Here is a 20,879-nt window from a genome sequence, read left to right on the forward strand (position 1 = left end):
CTTCAATGGGAATAAAAAGGATGGGGGAATTGAGGGAGAATCTGACGTTAACTTCCAAGACCAGTTCCAGAAAGAATCCCATCCTGCTATGGGGTGTATCCGGCAGAGATACTCATCATGACTGGGGAAGCAGCTGGCTCTGCCCCACACACCATTCACTAGGGATCATGGGCAGTGGCTGCTTTTACCCATGGGCCAAAGAGACGGGCTGATGTTCATCAGCCACTCAGTCCCCATGAGCCTCTGCACCCAGATGCCCTGTCATGCCAGTTGAGATTGCTTCCTGAGGATGGTGGGCAAATATGTGTTTGAGGGCAAAGGGCTCCTACAATATCTTTCCTACTTTTCTTGTCTAGAACAACTAACTTAATATGTTACTTTTTCATAGCGTGAACATCCAATACCCTTCCCTGTCAGAGAGGAGGACAGAAGACTGGACCTATATTTTGCCATTTTTTTCCTCCATAAACTTGTACCTTGTACCCTGGCTGCCTCCACTTTACTGTGATGAAGATCCACCCTTTGTTCCCCTTATGCTTTCTAAAACATACCAGTATTCCTTTTCTGTTTCATCTCTCCAGTGATGGCCTCCCGCTCTCGCCTCCAATTGATCAGCTCCTCCTCTGACTCTCTAGAAGCCTGCTGCACCCTCCTGCTTCTCGGAAGCTGTAAGTCTTCTCCAGCCATTTTCTTGGCTGCCAAGATTTCTCAAAGTCAATTTCAAATTGTCATTCACAAACAAAAAAAGTGTTTTTTGGGTACCTGTTTTTTTTTTTTTTTTTTTTGTGGCCAGCACTGCTTTTAAAATTGTGGAGAGGCTGAGAAGATTTTAATCTAATATCTGCTCTCAGAGTTTATCATTTTAGTTCAGCGGAAAAGATGTAAATACAAAAGAAAAAAAGGAAAAATCATAAAGGTTAAAATGAAACTCTAATGGGGGCCAGGAAACTCCTCTTCGCCATGGGAGTTACCTCCTGATGGTGCCACATGGTTTCTCTCCGCCCTCGGTCCGGTTTTCCTGTTGGTTTTAGATGGCTGTTCGATTCTACGTCAGAAGGACCCAACTGAGTGAAGGGGTGCTTTGCTTTGTTTAGTTTACATTTTCTTTTCTTTCTTTTTTTTTTTTTTTCATTTTATGAGTATTTATTACCTTTTATTTGCTTTTAAAGAAATGTAATGCACCGTCTTTTGTAAACTTTAATAGAGCATTTTATTTTATTTTATTTTTATATATATATATTTTTTATTATACTTTAAGTTCTAGGGTACATGTGCATAACGTGCAGGTTTGTTACATATGTATACTTGTGCCATGTTGGTGTGCTGCACCCATCAACACGTCAGCACCCCTCAATTCATCATTTATATCAGGTGTAACTCCCAATGCAATCCCCCCCCCATGATAGGCCCCAGTGTGTGATGTTCCCCTTCCTGAGTCCAAGTGATCTCATTGTTCAGTTCCCACCTATGAGTGAGAACATGCGGTGTTTGGTTTTCTCTTCTTGTGATAGTTTGCTAAGAATGATGGTTTCCAGCTGCATCCATGTCCCTACAAAGGACGCAAACTCATCCTTTTTTATGGCTGCATAATATTCCATGGTGTATATGTGCCACATTTTCTTAATCCAGTCTGTCACAGATGGACATTTGGGTTGAATCCAAGTCTTTGCTATTGTGAATAGTGCCGCAATAAACATACGTGTGCACGTGTCTTTATAGCAGCATGATTTATAATCCTTTGGGTATATACCCAGTAGTGGGATGGCTGGGTCATATGGTACATCTAGTTCTAGATCCTTGAGGAATTGCCATACTGTTTTCCATAATGGTTGAACTAGTTTACAATCCCACCAACAGTGTAAAAGTGTTCCTATTTCTCCACATCCTCTCCAGCACCTGTTGTTGCCTGACTTTTTAATGATTGCCATTCTAACTGGTGTGAGATGGTATCTCATTGTGGTTTTGATTTGCATTTCTCTGATGGCCAGTGATGATGAGCATTTTTTCATGTGTCTGTTGGCTGTATGAATGTCTTCTTTTGAGAAATGTCTGTTCATATCCTTTGCCCACTTTTTGATGGGGTTGTTTTTTTCTTGTACATTTGTTTGAGTTCTTTGTAGATTCTGGATATTAGCCCTTTGTCAGATGAGTAGATTGCAAAAATTTTCTCCCATTCTGTAGGTTGCCTGTTCACTCTGATGGTAGTTTCTTTTGCTGTGCAGAAGCTCTTTAGTTTAATCATATCCCATTTGTCAATTTTGGCTTTTGCTGCCGTTGCTTTTGGTGTTTTAGACATGAAGTCCTTGCCCATGCCTATGTCCTGAATGGTACTACCTAGGTTTTCTTCTAGGGTTTTTATGGTATTAGGTCTAACATTTAAGTCTCTAATCCATCTTGAATTAATTTTCGTATAAGGAGTAAGGAAAGGATCCAGTTTCAGCTTTCTACTTATGGTTAGCCAATTTTCCCAGCACCATTTATTAAATAGGGAGTCCTTTCCCCATTTCTTGTTTCTCTCAGGTTTGTCAAAGATCAGATGGCTGTAGATGTGTGGTATTATTTCTGAGGACTCTGTTTTGTTCCATTGGTCTATATCTCTGTTTTGGTACCAGTACCATGCTGTTTTGGTTACTGTGGCCTTGTAGCATAGTTTGAAGTCAGGTAGCGTGATGCTTCCAGCTTTGTTCTTTTGACTTAGAATTGTCTTGGCAATGCGGGCTCTTTTTTGGTTCCATATGAACTTTAAAGCCGTTTTTTCCAATTCTGTGAAGAAACTCATTGGTAGCTTGATGGGGATGGCATTGAATCTATAAATAACCTTGGGCAGTATGGCCATTTTCACGATATTGATTCTTCCTATCCATGAGCATGGTATGTTCTTCCATTTGTTAGTGTCCTCTTTTATTTCACTGAGCAGTGGTTTGTAGTTCTCCTTGAAGAGGTCCTTTATATCCCTTGTAAGTTGGATTCCTAGGTATTTTATTCTCTTTGAAGCAATTGTGAATGGAAGTTCATTCCTGATTTGGCTCTCTGTTTGTCTGTTACTGGTGTATAAGAATGCTTGTGATTTTTGCACATTGATTTTGTATCCTGAGACTTTGCTGAAGTTGCTTATCAGTTTAAGGAGATTTTGGGCTGAGACAATGGGGTTTTCTAAATATACACTCATGTCATCTGCAAACAGGGACAATTTGACTTCTTCTTTTCCTAACTGGATACCCTTTATTTCTTTCTCTTGCCTGATTGTCCTAGCCAGAACTTCCAACACTATGTTGAATAGGAGTGGTGAGAGAGGGCATCCCTGTCTTGTGCCAGTTTTCAAGGGGAATTTTTCCAGTTTTTGCCCATTCAGTATGATATTAGCTGTGGGTTTGTCATAAATAGCTCTTATTATTTTGAGGTATGTTCCATCAGTACCGAATTTATTGAGCGTTTTTAGCATGAAGGGCTGTTGAATTTTGTCAAAAGCCTTTTCTGCATCTATTGAGATAATCATGTGGTTCTTGTCTTTGGTTCTGTTTATATGCTGGATTACGTTTATTGATTTGTGAATGTTGAACCAGCCTTGCATCCCAGGGATGAAGCCCACTTGATCATGGTGGATAAGCTTTTTGATGTGCTGCTGAATCTGGTTTGCCAGTATTTTATTGAGGATTTTTGCATCGATGTTCATCAGGGATATTGGTCTAAAATTTTCATTTTTTGTTGTGTCTCTGCCAGGCTTTGGTATCAGGATGATGTTGGCCTCATAAAATGAGTTAGGGAGGATTCCCTCTTTTTCAATTGATTGGAAGAGTTTCAGAAGGAATGGTACCAGCTCCTCTTTGTACCTCTGGTAGAATTCAGCTGTGAATCCATCTGGTCCTGGACTTTTTTTGGTTGGTAGGCTATTAATTATTGCCTCAATTTCAGAGCCTGCTATTGGTCTATTCAGGGATTCAACTTCTTCCTGGTTTAGTCTTGGCAGAGTGTAAGTGTCCAGGAAATTACCCATTTCTTCTAGATTTTCTAGTTGATTTGTGTAGAGGTGTTTATAGTATTCTCTGATGGTAGTTTGTATTTCTGTGGGGTCTGTGGTGATATCCCCTTTATCATTTTTTATTGCATCTATTTGATTCTTCTCTGTTTTCTTTTTTATTAGTCTTACTAGTGGTCTGTCAATTTTGTTGATTTTTTCAAAAAACCAACTCCTGGATTCATTGATTTTTTGGAGGGTTTTTTGTGTCTCTATCTCCTTCAGTTCTGCTCTGATCTTAGTTACTATTTCTTGCCTTCTGCTAGCTTTTGAATGTGTTTGCTCTTGCTTCTCCAGTTCTTTTAATTGTGATGTTAGAGTGTCAATTTTAGATCTTTCCAGCTTTCTCTTGTGGGCATTTAGTGCCATAAATTTCCCTCTACACACTGCTTTAAATGTGTCCCAGAGATTCTGGTATGTTGTATCTTTGTTCTCATTGATTTCAAAGAACATCTTTATTTCTGCCTTCATTTCGTTATGTACCCAGTAGTCATTCAGGAGCAGGTTGTTCAGTTTCCATGTAGTTGAGCGGTTTTGATTGAGTTTCTTAGTCCTGAGTTCTAGTTTGATTGCACTGTGGTCTGAGAGACAGTTTGTTATAATTTCTGTTCTTTTACATTTGCTAAGGAGTGCTTTACTTCCAATTATGTGGTCAATTTTGGAATAAGTGCAATGTGGTGCTGAGAAGAATGTATATTCTGTTGATTTGGGGTGGAGAGTTCTATAGATGTCTATTAGGTCCGCTTGGTGCAGAGATGAGTTCAATTCCTGGATATCTTTGTTAACTTTCTGTCTCGTTGATCGGTCTGATGTTGACAGTGGAGTGTTGAAGTCTCCCATTATTATTGTATGGGAGTCTAAGTCTCTTTGTAAGTCTCTAAGGACTTGCTTTAGGAATTTGGGTGCTCCTGTATTGGGTGCATATGTATTTAGGATAGTTAGCTCTTCCTGTTGAATTGATCCCTTTACCATTATGTAATGGCCTTCTTTGTCTCTTTTGATCTTTGATGGTTTAAAGTCTGTTTTATCAGAGACTAGGATTGCAACCCCTGCTTTTTTTTGTTCTCCATTTGCTTGGTAGATCTTCCTCCATCCCTTTATTTTGAGCCTATGTATGTCTCTGCATGTGAGATGGGTCTCCTGAATACAGCAGACTGATGGGTCTTGACTCTTTATCCAGTTTGCCAGTCTGTGTCTTTTAATTGGAGCATTTAGTCCATTAATATTTAAGGTTAATATTGTTATGTGTGAACTTGATCCTGCCATTATGATATTAACTGGTTATTTTGCTCGTTAGTTGATGCAGTTTCTTCCTAGCCTCGATGGTCTTTACATTTTGGCATGTTTTTGCAATGGCTGGTACCGGTTGTTCCTTTCCATGTTTAGGGCTTCCTTCAGGGTCTCTTGTAAGGCAGGCCTGGTGGTGACAAAATCTCTAAGCATTTGCTTATCTGTAAAGGATTTTATTTCTCCTTCACTGATGAAACTTAGTTTGGCTGGATATGAAATTCTGGGTTTAAAATTCTTTTCTTTAAGAATGTTGAATATTGGCCCCCACTCTCTTCTGGCTTGTAGAGTTTCTGCCGAGAGGTCTGCTGTTAGTCTGATGGGCTTCCCTTTGTGGGTAACCCGACCTTTCTCTCTGGCTGCCCTTAAGATTTTTTCCTTCATTTCAACTTTGGTGAATCTGGCAATTATGTGTCTTGGAGTTGCTCTTCTCGAGGAGTATCTTTGTGGTGTTCCCTGTATTTCCTGAATTTGAATGTTGGCCTGCCCTACTAGGTTGGGGAAGTTCTCCTGGATGATATCCTGAAGAGTGTTTTCCAACTTGGTTCCATTTTCCCCCTCACTTTCAGGCACCCCAATCAGACATAGATTTGGTCTTTTTACATAATCCCATACTTCTTGCAGGCTTTGTTCATTTCTTTTTCTTCTTTTTTCTTTTGGTTTCTCTTCTCACTTCATTTCATTCATTTGATCCTCAATCGCTGATACTCTTTCTTCCAGTTGATCAAGTTGGTTACTGAAGCTTGTGGATTTGTCACGTATTTCTCGTGTCATGGTTTTCATCTCTGTCATTTCATTTATGACCTTCTCTGCATTAATTATTCTAGCAATCAATTCTTCCACTCTTTTTTCAAGATTTTTAGTTTCTTTGCGCTGGGTACGTAATTCCTGCTTTAGCTCTGAGAAGTTTGATGGACTGAAGCCTTCTTCTCTCATCTCGTCAAAGTCATTCTCTGACCAGCTTTGATCCGTTGCTGGTGATGAGCTGCGCTCCTTTGCAGGGGGAGATGCGCTCTTATTTTTTTAATTTCCAGCTTTTCTGCCCTGCTTTTTCCCCATCTTTGTGGTTTTATCTGCCTCTGGTCTTTGGTGATGGTGACGTACTGATGGGGTTTTGGTATAGGTGTTCTTCCTGTTTGATAGTTTTCCTTCTAGTAGTCAGGACCCTCAGCTGTAGGTCTGTTGGAGATTGTTTGAGGTCCACTCCAGACCCTGTTTGCCTGGGTATCAGCAGCAGAGGTTGCAGAAGATAGAATATTGCTGAACAGCGAGTGTACCTGTCTGATTCTTACTTTGGAAGCTTCCTCTCAGGTGTGTACTCCACCCTGTGAGGTGTGGGGTGTCAGACTGCCCCTAGTGGGGGATGTCTCCCAGTTAGGCTACTCAGTGGTCAGGGACCCACTTGAGCAGGCAGTCTGTCTGTTCTCAGATTTCAGCCTCCGTGTTGGGAGATCCACTGCTCTCTTCAAAGCTGTCAGACAGAGTTGTTTGGGTCTGCACAGGCCTCTGCTGCTTCCCCTGTTGTTTTTCAGCTGTGCCCTGTCCCCAGAGGTGGAGTCTACAGAGACAGGCAGGTTTCCTTGAGCTGGTGTGAGCTCCACCCACTTGGAGCTTCCCAGTGGCTTTGTTTACCTACTTAAGCCTCAGCAATGGCGGGCGCCCCTCCCCCAGTCTCGCTGCTGCCTTGCGGTTAGATTGCAGACTGCTGTGCTAGCAATGAGGGAGGCTCCGTGGCCGTGGGACCCTCCCGGACAGGTGTGGGTATAATCTCCTTGTGTGCCCGTTTGTTTAAAGCGAAGTATTGGGGTGGGAATTACCTGATTTTCCAGGTGCTGTGTGTCTTAGTTCGCCTGGCTAGGAAAAGGGATTCCCTTCCACCTTGCGCTTCCCAGGTGAGGCGATGCCTCACCCTGCTTCAGCTCTCGCTGGTCGGGCTGCAGCAGCTGACCAGCAACGATTGTCTGGCACTCCCCAGTGAGATGACCCCAGTACCTCAGTTGAAAATGCAGAAATCACCGGTCTTCTGTGTCACTCGTGCTGGGAGTTGGAGACTGGAGCTGTTCCTATTCGGGCATCTTGCTCCACCCCTCTAGTTTACATTTTCAACAACTGCATTTCCAATAGCAGTTAAACTCCCCATTTATTTCTTCTTTTGTTATTGAATGGGACTCTGAGACTGACGGATTCAGCTTGTATGAAAATCTGCCACAAAAGAAAGTTAGCTTGCAGAGCCTGGGCACTGGTATTTGCCAAGCATGGAGTTTCCAGCCTCTCTTCACATTATTGTATACTATACGGATGAGTCATGCCTGGAAAATGTAGTGATTGTGAATTGCAATTGTCCTCTGCTGAAAAATCCAGCTTAAGAATTGGCTCACATGCTCTAGTTCACCAAAGGGCGAACATCCTATTCATGTGCCAACATCTTATTTCTCTTGTCACAGACAGGCAGCACAACTTCCTCAGACTGGGGACCAGAGCTTAGAGATGCTAGAGATTCCCTGTGACAGCAGCAAAGGGTGCAGGAAAAAGGGGAAGAAAAACCTTTCTATTAAGTAACATGGGGCTGAGTACATTGGCTTACACCTGTAATCCCAGCACTTTGGGAGGCCCAGGGAGGGAGGAGGATCATTTGAGCCCAGGAGTTTGAGACCACCTTTGGCAACATAGAGGGACCTTATCTCTACAAAAAGTAAAATTGGTCAGGCGTGGTGGCATGCATCTGTAGTCCCAGCTACTCAGGAGGCTGAGGCAGGAGGATCAGTTGAATCCAGGAGGTTGAGGCTGCAGTAAGCCTTGATCACACCACTGCACTCCAGCCTGGGCGACAGAGTGAGACTCTGTCTCTCCAAAAAAAGTAACATGGAATGAAGGGGATAAAGGAAACAGTCACTGTTCCCTCCTGCAAATCTAAATCAATTCTTATACTCTGGGGTGGGGCTGAGAGAGTCAGAAGAGATTGTGGGTTACCAATAATCCCTGCATTTGTGCTTAGAACCTACTTGCTATGGGGTACAGAGGCTGAACTCATTCTAGGCTTTTGCATGGGGGCAGTTAGTTCCAGCCCCTAATTAGTGGCACTTTGCCAACATAATGTCCCAACACCAGCATGGTCAGACCACAGAATTAGTCTGACGTGAGAAGTTTGGGGTGAAATGGGAGTCCAGGCTGGTGGGTCCTGGTTGCTGAGGTCTATTAGGAAGCCGAGGCTTAGAGATGAGGCAGGAAGCCGTAACTGAATTTCACCCTGAGTCAACCCCCTCCAGTCTGTGTCTGTATTCCCAGAACTGCCCATCTTCTCACAGTTGGGCCACATGAGTCCTTCCTGTCACTAGAGGGACTGGGAGCAAATGTGTGGAAGGGGCCTGGGTTACTGGAAGAGCATTTCCTAAAGTAAGGGTGGCATGGAAGTGGCCCTATGAGTGTCTGTGAGGCCCTCCTTTGATGTCTGTTTTTGAAACCCTGCTTCTGCAGTTATTTGTTTTCATACAAGAACATTTTTCTTATTCCTCTTCCTTAAGCAGTTAGGAACATGTAATATCTAATAATTCATTACTCTCCATCAATGCAAATAACAGCTCCAATCCTAAGAAAGGGGTAGGTTCTGTGTTACATCCCCTATACCAAATAGTCCTTTAATGGTTAGTATTACAGGAACATTAAACAGATATAGAAATTTTTAAAAAAATATGGGCCGGTCTCCTGACTTTTCATTTGATGTAAAAAGACGGATTTACTGCAGGAAAAACCTCTTTTCAGAGGAAAGCTTGTGTGAGTTTTATTAGTTCCCTTGCACTATGGCCACAAGGAAGATGGGATCATCGGTATTGCCAGCCCATCCTGCACACCTCAGGTATGTTTAAACTCAAAAGCACATTTGTCGTGTGGGTTGTCAGAACTCTACTGTACAGAGTTAAGTGAGCTCTATATTAGAAGGCTTTGGAAGACCACAACATCCTCATCCCACTCACCCCAGACCCAAATCCCTGCTGAAAATAGACCTAAACTCAGGTTACAAACCAGAACCAGAAACAATGCCAGCTTTAGAATAAGAAAGATGAAGTGCTATGTTCTCCCTAAGTCAGTGGTTCTTCGACTTGAGCATGTGTAAGAATCACTTGGTAATTTTTTTTTAACCTGTAGGGTTTGAGGGATCTTACCTTAGAGATTCTGGATCTCATGGTTTCTGGACATTGTCTAAGCCAGTGGTTTGCAAACCTACTTGCTACTGGAATCTGCTTTTTAAAAAGAGATGCTCAGCTTGCACCTAATTTAATTAGAATATCTGGGGAGTCAGGGCCAGGCTTTGGTAACTTTTAAAAGCTCTGTGGGTTCTTTTAATATGAAGCCAGTTATGAGTCCCTTGTGCAAGCTAAGAAGCCTCCCGTATAGACATGGCTGAAGGCTCTTTGGAAGTCTTTTGGATGAGGCAGCTAGCTTGACATGCTTATCTTCAGACAGACAAGGTATCCTGCCCCAACACATCCAACTGGCCATATTAAAAATTCATGGCTTACAACATGGATAAGCATTAGAAGACTTGTGAAACCCCTGGATTTACAGGCTGAAATTTGTGCAGATGTGCATATGTCCCCCTTTCTAGGGAGACAGTCCTCAGCTTCACTGGATTCACTTTATTTTCTCCCCTATCCCTTTGTTTTATTCATTTACTCATTAATTCCTTTTTATCCCCATGCCCTGCTCCCATTCTTGCAGGTAAAATATGCTAAAGTATATCTGGAACTCATAAAGTATACCAGGGACTCATTAAGTATACCTTTTTGCTAAAGTATATCTTTTTGTTTGCATGTTTTTCTTTGCTTTCTGTGGATCTATTTGTAATTTATCTGAATCATGTGCTCTTACTCAGTGCTATGCTTTTAAGATCTATGTTAATTGGTATGCATACATCTAATCAATGACTCCCACCTGCTGCATCCTGCTTCATGGGACATCCGCATTATTCTGCCTGTCTACTTCCCCAGTGATGGATACTCAGCACGTTTCCAACTCTCCTTGGCCATGAATAGCCAAGGTTGCTCACAGCAGCCCGGTGTATGTCCCCTTATAAACCTGCATGAGAACTTCTTGGGAAATATACCCAGAAGAGGAATTGCTGGGTCACAGTGGGAAGCAAGTAGTTCTTTTGACTAGGAAGGGCTGGACTGCCCTCCATATACAGAACCATATACTCCCATTCCCTTCACTGGATTCCTGAATGAGCTGAGATCTGCCCTCTGGTAAAGTGTAAAAGCCAGGATAATAGTCTAGGCTGGGCCTTTGACCCTCATTGAGGTTTGCTTTTCTGTTTGCCTTTCTTTTTCCTTCTTCCGGGTCTACCTTCTTTCCCATTCCCTGTGGCTGCTGTGTTAAACCTTCATCATCACCCTCAAGTCTCCTATTCTACCTCAACTTCTTTTTCACAGAGAAAATGGAGGTCGTCTTTAATTTTCTCTCTCCTTTTCTCAATGTGCCAATGTCAGCCCCATCTTGATTTGTTCTTCCATTCTTACTCCCTTCCAGGGCTAACCTCCACCGAGCTTTTATTCCCTACCTTCCTGTCTTCCAGGAGACTTGCTGTGTCAGCTTTTCCTGTTGTTTCTCTACCTCTCTCTTACCATTGGCTTATTATGTGGTCTACAATATTAGCCAATTCTTTCCCATCCTGAAACCAACTTCCCTTCTACTTAAGCTACCTCTCTTTATTCTTTTTAAAAATGTTTTTTGGCCAGGCGCAGTGGCTCATGCCTGTAATACCAGCATTTTGGGAGGCTAAGGTGGGCGGATCACGAGGTCAGCAGATCGAGACCATCCTGGCTAACACGGTGAAACCCCATCTCTACTAAAACTACAAAAAAATTAGCCGGGCATGGTGGTGGGTGCCCGTAGTCCCAGCTACTCGGGAGGCTAAGGCAGGAGAATTGCTTGAACCCCAGGAGGTAGAGGTTGCAGTGAGCCAGGATCATACCATTGCACTCCAGGCTGGGCAACAGAGAAAGACTCCGTCTCAAAAAAAAAAAAAAATGTTTTTCATCTATCACCAACTTTTTAAATACAATGACATTTCTTCTCACTCACTCCTCCATGCCTGGCAGTCCAACCAATGGCCTTCTAGTTGCAAAATCTCTGTGCACTTCCCAGTTCCCTCCTGCTTATTTCTCTGTTGCATCTGACACTACTGACAGTCTGCTTCTTCTTGGAGGTGGCTCTCCTCTTGACTTGGCTCTCAGGACGTTATTTTCTCCTGGTTCACCCCCTCTTCTTTCTGCTTCTTCTCAGTCTCCATCATGGCCTCCTTTCCCTCTACCTTCCCTTCAAACTCCTTTCCCTTATGGCTCCCCTCTTTAGGCCTCAGCATTGCCACATGTCCTCCTGAGAGCTCATCTACTTCTTAGGCTTCCTGAGTTGTCATATGATTCTCAAACCTGGATCTCATTTTAATTCAACAAGTAGTTCTTGAAAACTTACTGTGTGCTAGGATCCAGAGTCCCATGTGACATATGAGAGTTCCCTTTCTTCTGAGCTCTAGACCCCTACATCTGATAGAGTTTGTTTGCTACAGTTTGTGGATATGCGTATACCTCACAGAATAGCTAAAATAAATTATATACCTCTAAGTAAGCTTCTTTTGAAGGGGTCCAGAACATAGCCCTGTCTGACAACATGTCAGCAGATAATCCTGTCTGCTCTGATTTTAGCCTGGAGAAGGCACCAAAGGTCTCTGGGCCACAAGATGTGCACATATTTTCTTTGACTAAGACAGGACTGCTCTCCAGAACAGCTGGAGTGCCTGCAGTTCTAAGAATATAATTTGGTCCATAGATTTTTTTTCCCTCTCCTTTGGAACAGTAAGACATGGACAGAGTACAGGCTTATGAGAATGACTGTATGATGTGAGAATTGTAAATCACGTTGATACTGTCAGTAACAGACCCTGCCTTAAATTTGCTTACCCCAATAGTACTGGGACAGTGAGGCTCACACATGAAGGAGAATTGTACCAGGCTGGACATAATTAAATGTGAAACTGAATAAACATTATGCCTTTCTTGTAATAGTTGAGTTGGGCAGATTAGGAAGGACAGAGTAAGCAAATCTCCTCTAGGCTGGCCTGGCTGAGCCTCGGAGGACCAGCTGCTCCCGGAGACAGCCTTACCTCTGTTTCAGAATCTGTTTGTTGTCATCGATGGTAACGCTGTCAGCGTGGTCCCTCTTGAAGATTTCAAAAGCCTCCTGGCGTCCTAATGACATTTCCTCTCTCATTCCTGTTTGGAGACACAGGGAAATGGCCTCAGTCACGGCATCAGGATTCTATTAATTTCATTGTCACTTTAGTCAGACCACAAAACCAGCCCTGCCTCCAAGAGGCCCACAGCAGAGAGGCTCTGACCAGACAGGTGGCCCCAGGCTCTTCCAGCTGGCCACCAACCCGCCTAGGAGGCCCTTCCAGTGCCACCCGCTGCACCCCGCAGGACTGTGCCTGCACAGCCATGTGACTCATGGGGGGCGGGGTTTGGAATGCCTGCCTGCACGGAGGAAATGAAAACCAGAACGCCAAGCCCTGGATTGCCGAGGACATCTGCAAATGTATTTTCTTGCCATCGTTCAGTGCCACATTTCTCCCTGGTATGCCCTATTTTGTTTTTCTGTTAAATTTCCAGGCATTTAGTTAAAGGAATTATAATCCAAACTGAAAGATAGCATCTAGAAAATTCTGCCCTTAGTCTCCGTGTAACAATTCATTCTTGTTTCCTGTGGTTAGTGAGGGGGTCTCCGCTTTTCTTCAGGAGTTAGGTTCTCAATCACAAGACCCATGAGCTGGCCATGGCAGGGGTCCCTAGGTCATCTCTAACTTCAATATCCTGTATCGCCTTTGCCAACAAAAGCCAACCCTCACTGCTGGGCGCTGTTCAGAGTTTAACTTCTGGAGCCACAGTCAGTACAGCCAGGACCAGGCTCTCCTCCTCACCACCTCCCGGAATAAGGGTCAGTGCAGACGTGTGCCTGGGACCCCTCAGTGAGAGCTGAATTCACCGCTGGATTTTGGATGCATCTACAGTGCCATTTTTTAAAATGCTTCCACCCTTGGTTCCTTTGCTTGGGAGGCCTTTTCCCACGTTTTCCTCCAGTGACTCTATCTCTGTGGAGCTTTCGTCAAAGCCCAGGCAGAACAAACCCTCTTTCCACCATGCTCCTTATCAATACACCTATAACACCCACAGCCCAGTGGTGGACACTGTCACTTCACATGACAATCCTTCTGGTGAAATGTAAGTTTCTCAGGGGGTAGAGATAATAGTTTTTTGTTTGTTTGTTTTGTGAATCCTTGTGTCTTGTTCAATGTCTGGCATTTAGAAGGTGCTCAGCATACATCTGTTAAACGAATCAGGTTGAGAATGAAGCTGGGTGGTGCTAAGCCTTGCTCTTGTTGCTGTGGGAACACAGTCCGGGGTTAGCAAGACTTACTCTGAGGCCAAGGGTTCCGCACAGGCTTTCATATGGGCCACATACCACATCTCCTCTTGCCTGGAAAAAACTCTCTGAGTCCCATCATCCATCCTAAGGGTGAGTAACTGGACTAGCCCATCTGACACCAATTTAATGATTACTGTTGATAAAAATAGCACCGTGAAGAATGTCTAAATGGTGAGGCACACAAAGACACCCCGCCCTTTTCCGATCAGAAGCAAATGGGGATGACTCGGCTTTGTCTCCACATCTGCCTTGCACACTCTAGAATTGAGTAGGCCTGGGAATCTGCTTATGTGAGATGCAGAAAGATGATCCCTGGTGCATGAGAGACATTGAGGGGCACGTTTCACCAGCAGAGCCCATCAGGAGCCAGCGGATTAATTCCATACCTCTCCCCTGTCCGGGCCTGCACCCAGTTCTAACAGTGCATGCCTTTTGCTACATAATAAAATAATAACAGACGGTAGAGGGCATGAGACTTTGGACTGGAGTTAGGGAAGAGAAAAGCTCCACAGAGACCACACTGGAACCTGCTTGTGGAATCCCCAAATTGCCTCCCGCAGGGGAGCTGATGAGCAGGCTTCCACCAACAGAGGTGTGGGGGTGGTGGGTGAAAGGGGTGTGGGGGTGGGGAGTGAAAGGCTGCTCAAAAAGCTGCAGGGAAGAAGGGTTCACAGCCTCTTCCCTCTCAGGCTCTGCTTTCTCTGCAGAGTTGACAGTGTGAACTGACAGCTGGGTGGCAAGGACCATGCCAGAGCCCGTGGCACTGTGGCGGCATCCACTCCCGGGAGAACTTACAAGGCACTGAGCAACCCACTGGGACTAACTATATTCCCAACAACCAACAACACAAAAGTAAATGACAATATGAAAACACGAAACAACATGAAACGCACCTTCCCTGAGGTGCACTGGGGCCTGGGCGGTGGGAGCAGAAAGGACATGGAGGGCACAGAGGAGACAAGCACAGGAAGTTTGGGATTATTGTGTACAGAGTCTTGAAGGACCTATTAAGAAATTCGCGGCCAGCAGCATAACATATTCTACATGCATTGCCAACTTTCAAAGACTGAAAATGAATAAAGTACACATTATGGGAAAGTTACACTGGAAGGATTTAATACTCCTGACGACTTAAAAGGCACTTAGGGGTCCTGAAGTGCCAAGGGCTTATCATCAGAAACATAACATTGATTTTCCTTCTATCATGGACAAAGTATTCTGGAGTTGGAGTGAGTTGATTGTGGTGACCACAGGTGAAGGACATCAGAATGATGGCTATAATCTTGTCAGTTGGTTTCCCAAATGTCCACTCAGGGAGGCCAAGGTGAGGTGGCTGAAGCAGAGCCGGAAGGCAAAGAGGCAAGGCCAGGCCAGGATGCCTGCAGAGACTTCATGGCCACCACTTGGAGCAAGGCTGAGGTCCACAGAGGGAGGCACGTAGGAAGGACTCATGGGCAGCTCTAGTGTGTGAGCCCAGGTCCCAGCCCGGCCCTACCCTTGCCCATCCCCATTCTGCTTGTTCAGAGCTCATGTGCAGCTCCTTTGGATTGCACTAATATACCACTTCTCACCCCAATTTGGGATCAGCTGCAAAGTTAATGAACAGCTTTTATTTACGGAAGAAATCACTTCCTTGTCCCCCTGAGGATTTAGAAAACAGGCTCTTTCTCCTATGGCAAGTTCCCGTCCCTCAGCATGCACTGTATGCGTTTGAAAGAGAAAGAGCAAAGGAGCAGAAAGGGTGATTAAAAGCTCACCTTGCTAACGAGTCAATCATCTATTTATTCTCTCAAGAAGCATTTATTTATATTAGGCATTGTGCTAGACATGTGGCAGAGATGTAAAGTTGAATATTAAAGCTTTGATCCTTGGTTTAAAGAATTTGAAGTCCAGTAAGGGAGAAAGAAAAATGAAAAATGGCCGGGCACAGTGGCTCACGCCTGTAATCCTAGCACTTTGGGAGGCCGAGGTGGGTGGATCATCTGAGCTCAAGAGTTCGAGACCAGCCTGGGCAACACGGTGAAACCCCATTTCTACTAAAATACAAAAAAAAAAAAAAAAAAAAAAATTAGCTGGGCATGGCGGCACACACCTGTAATCCCAGCTACTTGTGAGGCTGAGGCAGGAGAATCACTTGAACCCAGGAGGCAGAACCCCATTGCAGTGAGCCAAGATAGCACCACTGCATTTCAGCCTGAGTGACAAGGTATGACTCTGTCTCAAAAAAAAAAAAAAAAAAAAAAAGAAAAGTGAACAAATATTTACAATGGAGGTTGCTGCTTGCTGTAGACAGGCATGTGTCCAGCATGCGGGAGAGGGAGGAAGGGAGGCAGAGACCCTCAGGGAGAGTAGGAGAAGGCTGTAAGCAGGAGGGAGCAAGTGAACTTCATCCAGAAGGATCCTAAAGGATGGAGCAGCATTTCCCAGGTGGAGAAGACATGGAAGAAGATACCAGGTGGAGGGGGCAGACATTGGAGTGTGGATTAAAAATGCAACCTGATTAATATGGGTGGCTCTGCCGTCCAACAGAAATGATCTCTAGGTGATTAAAAAATGAATTTCTTATATACTCTATACCAAGAATAGTATCATGGGCTTTCTTACATATTATTTCAGTTAAATTTCTCTATGATCTCTGTTAATAATTCCATTTTATAGATGAAGAAACTGAGGCTTAGATAAACAACTGATTATAAAGGGGTGAAAAATGCCCAGCTTTTAGAGGCAGTCATTTCTGCTCTTAGATCAGTTTTTCCAGGGAAAGTAGGCCTGACAGAGAGGGCAAGGTGGTGGGGCTCAAAATGACCTCGTAGTATTAATAGTAGATTTACCCATGAGATCATACTCTTATTAGTGCCTCTCTGTCTAAAATGTTGATTTATTTTTACAATATCACAGAAAAACAGAACCATATATATATTTTTTACTACCTGCATAGTTCACTTCATCTGTTAATATGTTTTATTATTAGTTCTAGAATTCGTAAGCTCCATGAGGGCAGGTATTTAAAAAAATTTTTATTTCAATAGCTTTAGGGGTACAAGCGATTTTTGGTTACATGGATGAATTGTATAGTGGTGAAGTCTAGGATTTTAGTGTGCCCATCACCTGAATAGTGTACATTGTACCCAATAGGTAGTTTTTCATCCCTCACCCCCCCAATCTCCCCCATTTGAGCTCCAATATCTGTTATACCACTCTGTACACATTTGCATACCCATAGCTTAGCTCCCACTTATGAGTGAGAATATGTGGTCTTTTGTTTTCTGTTCTCGAGTTACTTTACTTAGGATAATGGCCTCCAGTTTCATCCAAGTTGCTGCAAAAGACATTATTTTGTTCTTTATGGCTGAGTAGTAATCCACACCACATTTTCTTTATCTGTTCGTCAGTTCGTGAACACTTGTGTTGATTTTGTATCTTTGCAATTGTAAATTGTGCTGTGATAAACATATGTATCCATGTGTCTTTTTTATATAATGACTTGTTTTCCTTTGGGGAGATGCTCAGTAGTGGGACTGCTGGATCAAGTGGTAGATTTACTTTTAGTTCTTTGAGAAATTTCCATAGAGTTTTCCACAGAAATTGTATTAATTTACAGTCCCACCAGCAGAGTATAAGCATTTCCTTTTTACCACATCTGTGCCAACATCTATTGTTTTTTGACTTTTTATCAATGGCCTTTCTGGCTGGGGTAAGATGGTATTTCATTGTGGTTTTAATTTGCATTTCCCTGATAATTAATGATGTTAAGCATTTTTGCATGTTTGCTGGCCATTTTTATATCTTTTTTTGAGAGATGTCTCTTCATGTAATTTTCCCACTTTTTAATAGAATTATTTGATTTTTTCTTGCTGATTGGCTTAAGTTCTTTGTAGATTCTGGATATTACTCCTTTGTCAGAAGCACAGTTTGCAAATGTTTTCTTTCATTCTGTAGGTTGTGTGTTTACTCTGTTGATTATTTGTTTTTCTGTGCAGAAGCTTTTTAGTTTAATTAGGTCTCATTTATTTTTGTTTTTGTTGCATTTGCTTTTAGGGCCTTAGTCATGAATTCTTTGCCTAGTCCAATGTTCAGAAGAGTTTTTCCTAGTTTTTTTTTTTTTTTTTTTTTCTAGAATTTTTATGGCTTCAAGTCTTAGATTTAAGTCTTGAATCCATCTTGAGTTAATCTTGGTATATGGTGAGAGATAGGGATCCAATTTTATTCTTCTGTATGTGGCTATCCAATTTTCCAAGCACCATTTATGAAATATAGTGTCCTTTCCCCAGTGTATGTTTTTGTCTGCATTGTCAAAGATCAGTTGGTTGTAAGTATTTGCTTTATTTCTGCATTCTCTATTCTGTTCCATTGGTCTGTGTGTCTACTTTTACATCGTACTGTGGTGTTTTGGTTATTATAGCTTTGTAGTATAATTTGAAATAGGTAATGTGATTCCTCCAGATTTGTTCTTTATGCTTAGGATTGCTTTGGCTATTCAGGCTCTTTTTTTGGTTCCATATTAATTTTAGGATTTTTTTTTTCTAATTTTGTGAAAAGTGATATTAGTATTTTGATAGGAATTGCATTGAATCTGTAGAGTGCTTTGGGCAGTATCGTCATTTTCACAATATTAATTCTTCTGATTCATGTGTGTGGAATATTTTTCCATTTGTTTGTGTCATCTGTTTTTTTTTTTTTCATCAATGTTTTGTAGTTCTTTTTGTAGAGATTTTTCCCCTCCTTTGTTACATATATTTCTAGGTATTTTCTATATTTTTTGTGGCTATTGTAAAAGGGATTGAGTTCTTCATTTGAGTCTCAGCTTGGTCCTTGTTGGTGTAAGTGGTAATACTGATTTGTGTACATTGATGTTGTAAACTGAGGCTTTACTGAATTCATTTATCAAATCTAGCAATCTTTCAGAGGAGTCTTTAGGGTTTTCTAGGTATAAGATCATATCATCGGCAAACAGTGATAGTTTGACTTTCTCTTTTCCAATTTGGATAAAAGCAAGGATTTTTGTCAGTTTCGTTTGCAGCAATATTTCTAGAATCCAGATAGTACTTGGCATACAAGAGCACTATAGTATATTTGGCACACAAAATATCTTTTGAATGAATGAATGAATGAAAAAATGCTTTAGATGCTTAATGTCTTTCCTTCTGGTATAGCATATTGTGATGCTGTGAAAAATGAGGCATGTATCCATTGCTCTCTCTCTCTCTCTGTCACCATGCTACTGGACAGTTTCATCTCCTACATGGTATGATTTTAGAAATTCAACACCATCTTCTCCCCAGTACATGTCACCATGCTTACTGGCCCACCATTAGAGATGAATTCCAACTCCAAGAAGCTTTTGTAAAAATGCAACTACAGTCCTGCCCCACATAAAGACGTTTCAATCAATGATGAACTGCATGTATGATGGTGGTCCCATATGGTGTCACAGTTGTCATAATGTCATAATGCAACACATTTGTCACATGTTTGTGGTGATGCTGGTATAAATAAGCCTACTGTGATGCCAGTTGTATAAAAATATTGCATATACAATTATATATATAGTACATAATACTTGATAATAAATGATTATTTTACTGGTTCATGTATTTACATACTTTATTTATTTATTTATTTATTTATTTTTGAGACAGAGTTTCACTCTTGTTGCCCAGGCAGGAGTGCAGTGGCCTGATCTCAGCTCACGGCAACTTCTGCCTCCTGGGTTCAAGCGATCCTCCTGTCTCAACCTCCCGAGTAACTGGGATTACAGGCGTCCACCACCATGCCTACTAACTTTTTGTATTTTTAGTAGAGATGAGATTTCACCATGTTGACCAGGCTGGTCTCGAACTCCTGACCTCAGGTGATCCACCCACCTCAGCCTCCCAAAGTACTGGGATTACAGGTGTGAGCCACCATGCCTGGCCCACACGATACTTTTTATCATTATTTTAGAGTGTACTTCTTCTACTCATAAACAATAAGTTAACTGTAAAAAAGCCTTGGGCAGGTCCTTCAGGAAGTATTGCAGAAGAAGGCATTGTTATCACAGGAGCTGACGCTCCATGTGTGTTACTACCCCTGAAGACTTTCAGTGGGACAAGGAGGTGTGGAGGTGGAAGACAGTGACACTGATGGTCCTGACACTGTATCTTTGTTTTTAACAACGAAGTCTAAAAGCTTAAAAAAAAATAAAAAAATTTTAAAATAGGGAAAAGCTGATAGAATAAAGATATAAAGAAAAAATACTTTGGTACAGCTGTATAATATGTGTTTTAAGCTAAGTTATTACAGAGTTAAAAAGTTAAAAAATTAGGTTTATAAGATAAAAAAGTTACAGTAAGCTAAGGTTAATTTATTATTGAAGAACTATTAGAAAAAATGAATTTAGTGTAGCTTAAGTGTACAGTGTTTATAGAATACACAGTAGTGTACAGTAATGTTCTAGGCCTTCACACTCACTCACCACTCACTGACTCACCCAGACCAATCTTTCCTCCTTCAAGTTCCATTCACGGTAACTGTCCTATACAGGTGTTTTTATTTTTACACTGCATTGTTACTGTACCATTTCTATGTATAGATATACAAATGCTTATCATTGTGTTACAATTGCCTACAGTATTCAGTGCAGTAACATGCTATACAGGTTTGTAGCTGAGGAGCATTAGTTTATCCGATCTAGCCTAGATGTGTAGTAGTCTATACCATCTAGGTTTCTTTGAGTATACACTATGATGTTCACAAAATGATGAAGTCACCTAATGACGCATTTCTCAAAATGTAACTCAGTTGTCAAGTGACACAAGACTATACTCTTGAAGGTATCATTATTTAAGTGCTAGCAAAGAAAAAATTCACAATTTATTGACAATTAGCTAAGAGGTACTGCAAAGACATACATTTTATCTTCTTCCCAACTTTGTTTAGTCTGTCAGACTCAGCTCCTCATCAGAGCTGAGGACCTTGGGAACTTGCAATGTTCATTTCTAGAGCTCATTTCTTAGTTGTTTCCTTTTAGTGAGTTTTAATCACAGGTCCCAGCACTGGATCCCTGAAAATATGAATGATTAAGAGACGCCTGCTGGCTTGCTGAGTTACAGAACCATTTAAA

General features: G+C 42.1%; 1 protein-coding gene across 3 annotated transcripts in view; it reads right to left on the reverse strand.

Annotated features, from left to right (window-relative positions):
- KIF6 (kinesin family member 6) overlaps nucleotides 1-20,879 on the reverse strand; it is a 385,185-nt gene that overhangs the window by 89,843 nt on the left and 274,463 nt on the right. For all 3 annotated transcript variants that reach the window (XM_010389731.2, XM_010389732.2, XM_010389733.2), the window contains one exon: nucleotides 12,459-12,567. In XM_010389731.2, coding sequence (XP_010388033.2) covers nucleotides 12,459-12,567 — 109 coding nt within the window. The remainder of the gene's footprint in view (nucleotides 1-12,458; nucleotides 12,568-20,879) is intronic.

Source organism: Rhinopithecus roxellana, chromosome 4, assembly GCF_007565055.1.
Source record: "Rhinopithecus roxellana isolate Shanxi Qingling chromosome 4, ASM756505v1, whole genome shotgun sequence".
Taxonomy (NCBI): domain Eukaryota; kingdom Metazoa; phylum Chordata; class Mammalia; order Primates; family Cercopithecidae; genus Rhinopithecus; species Rhinopithecus roxellana.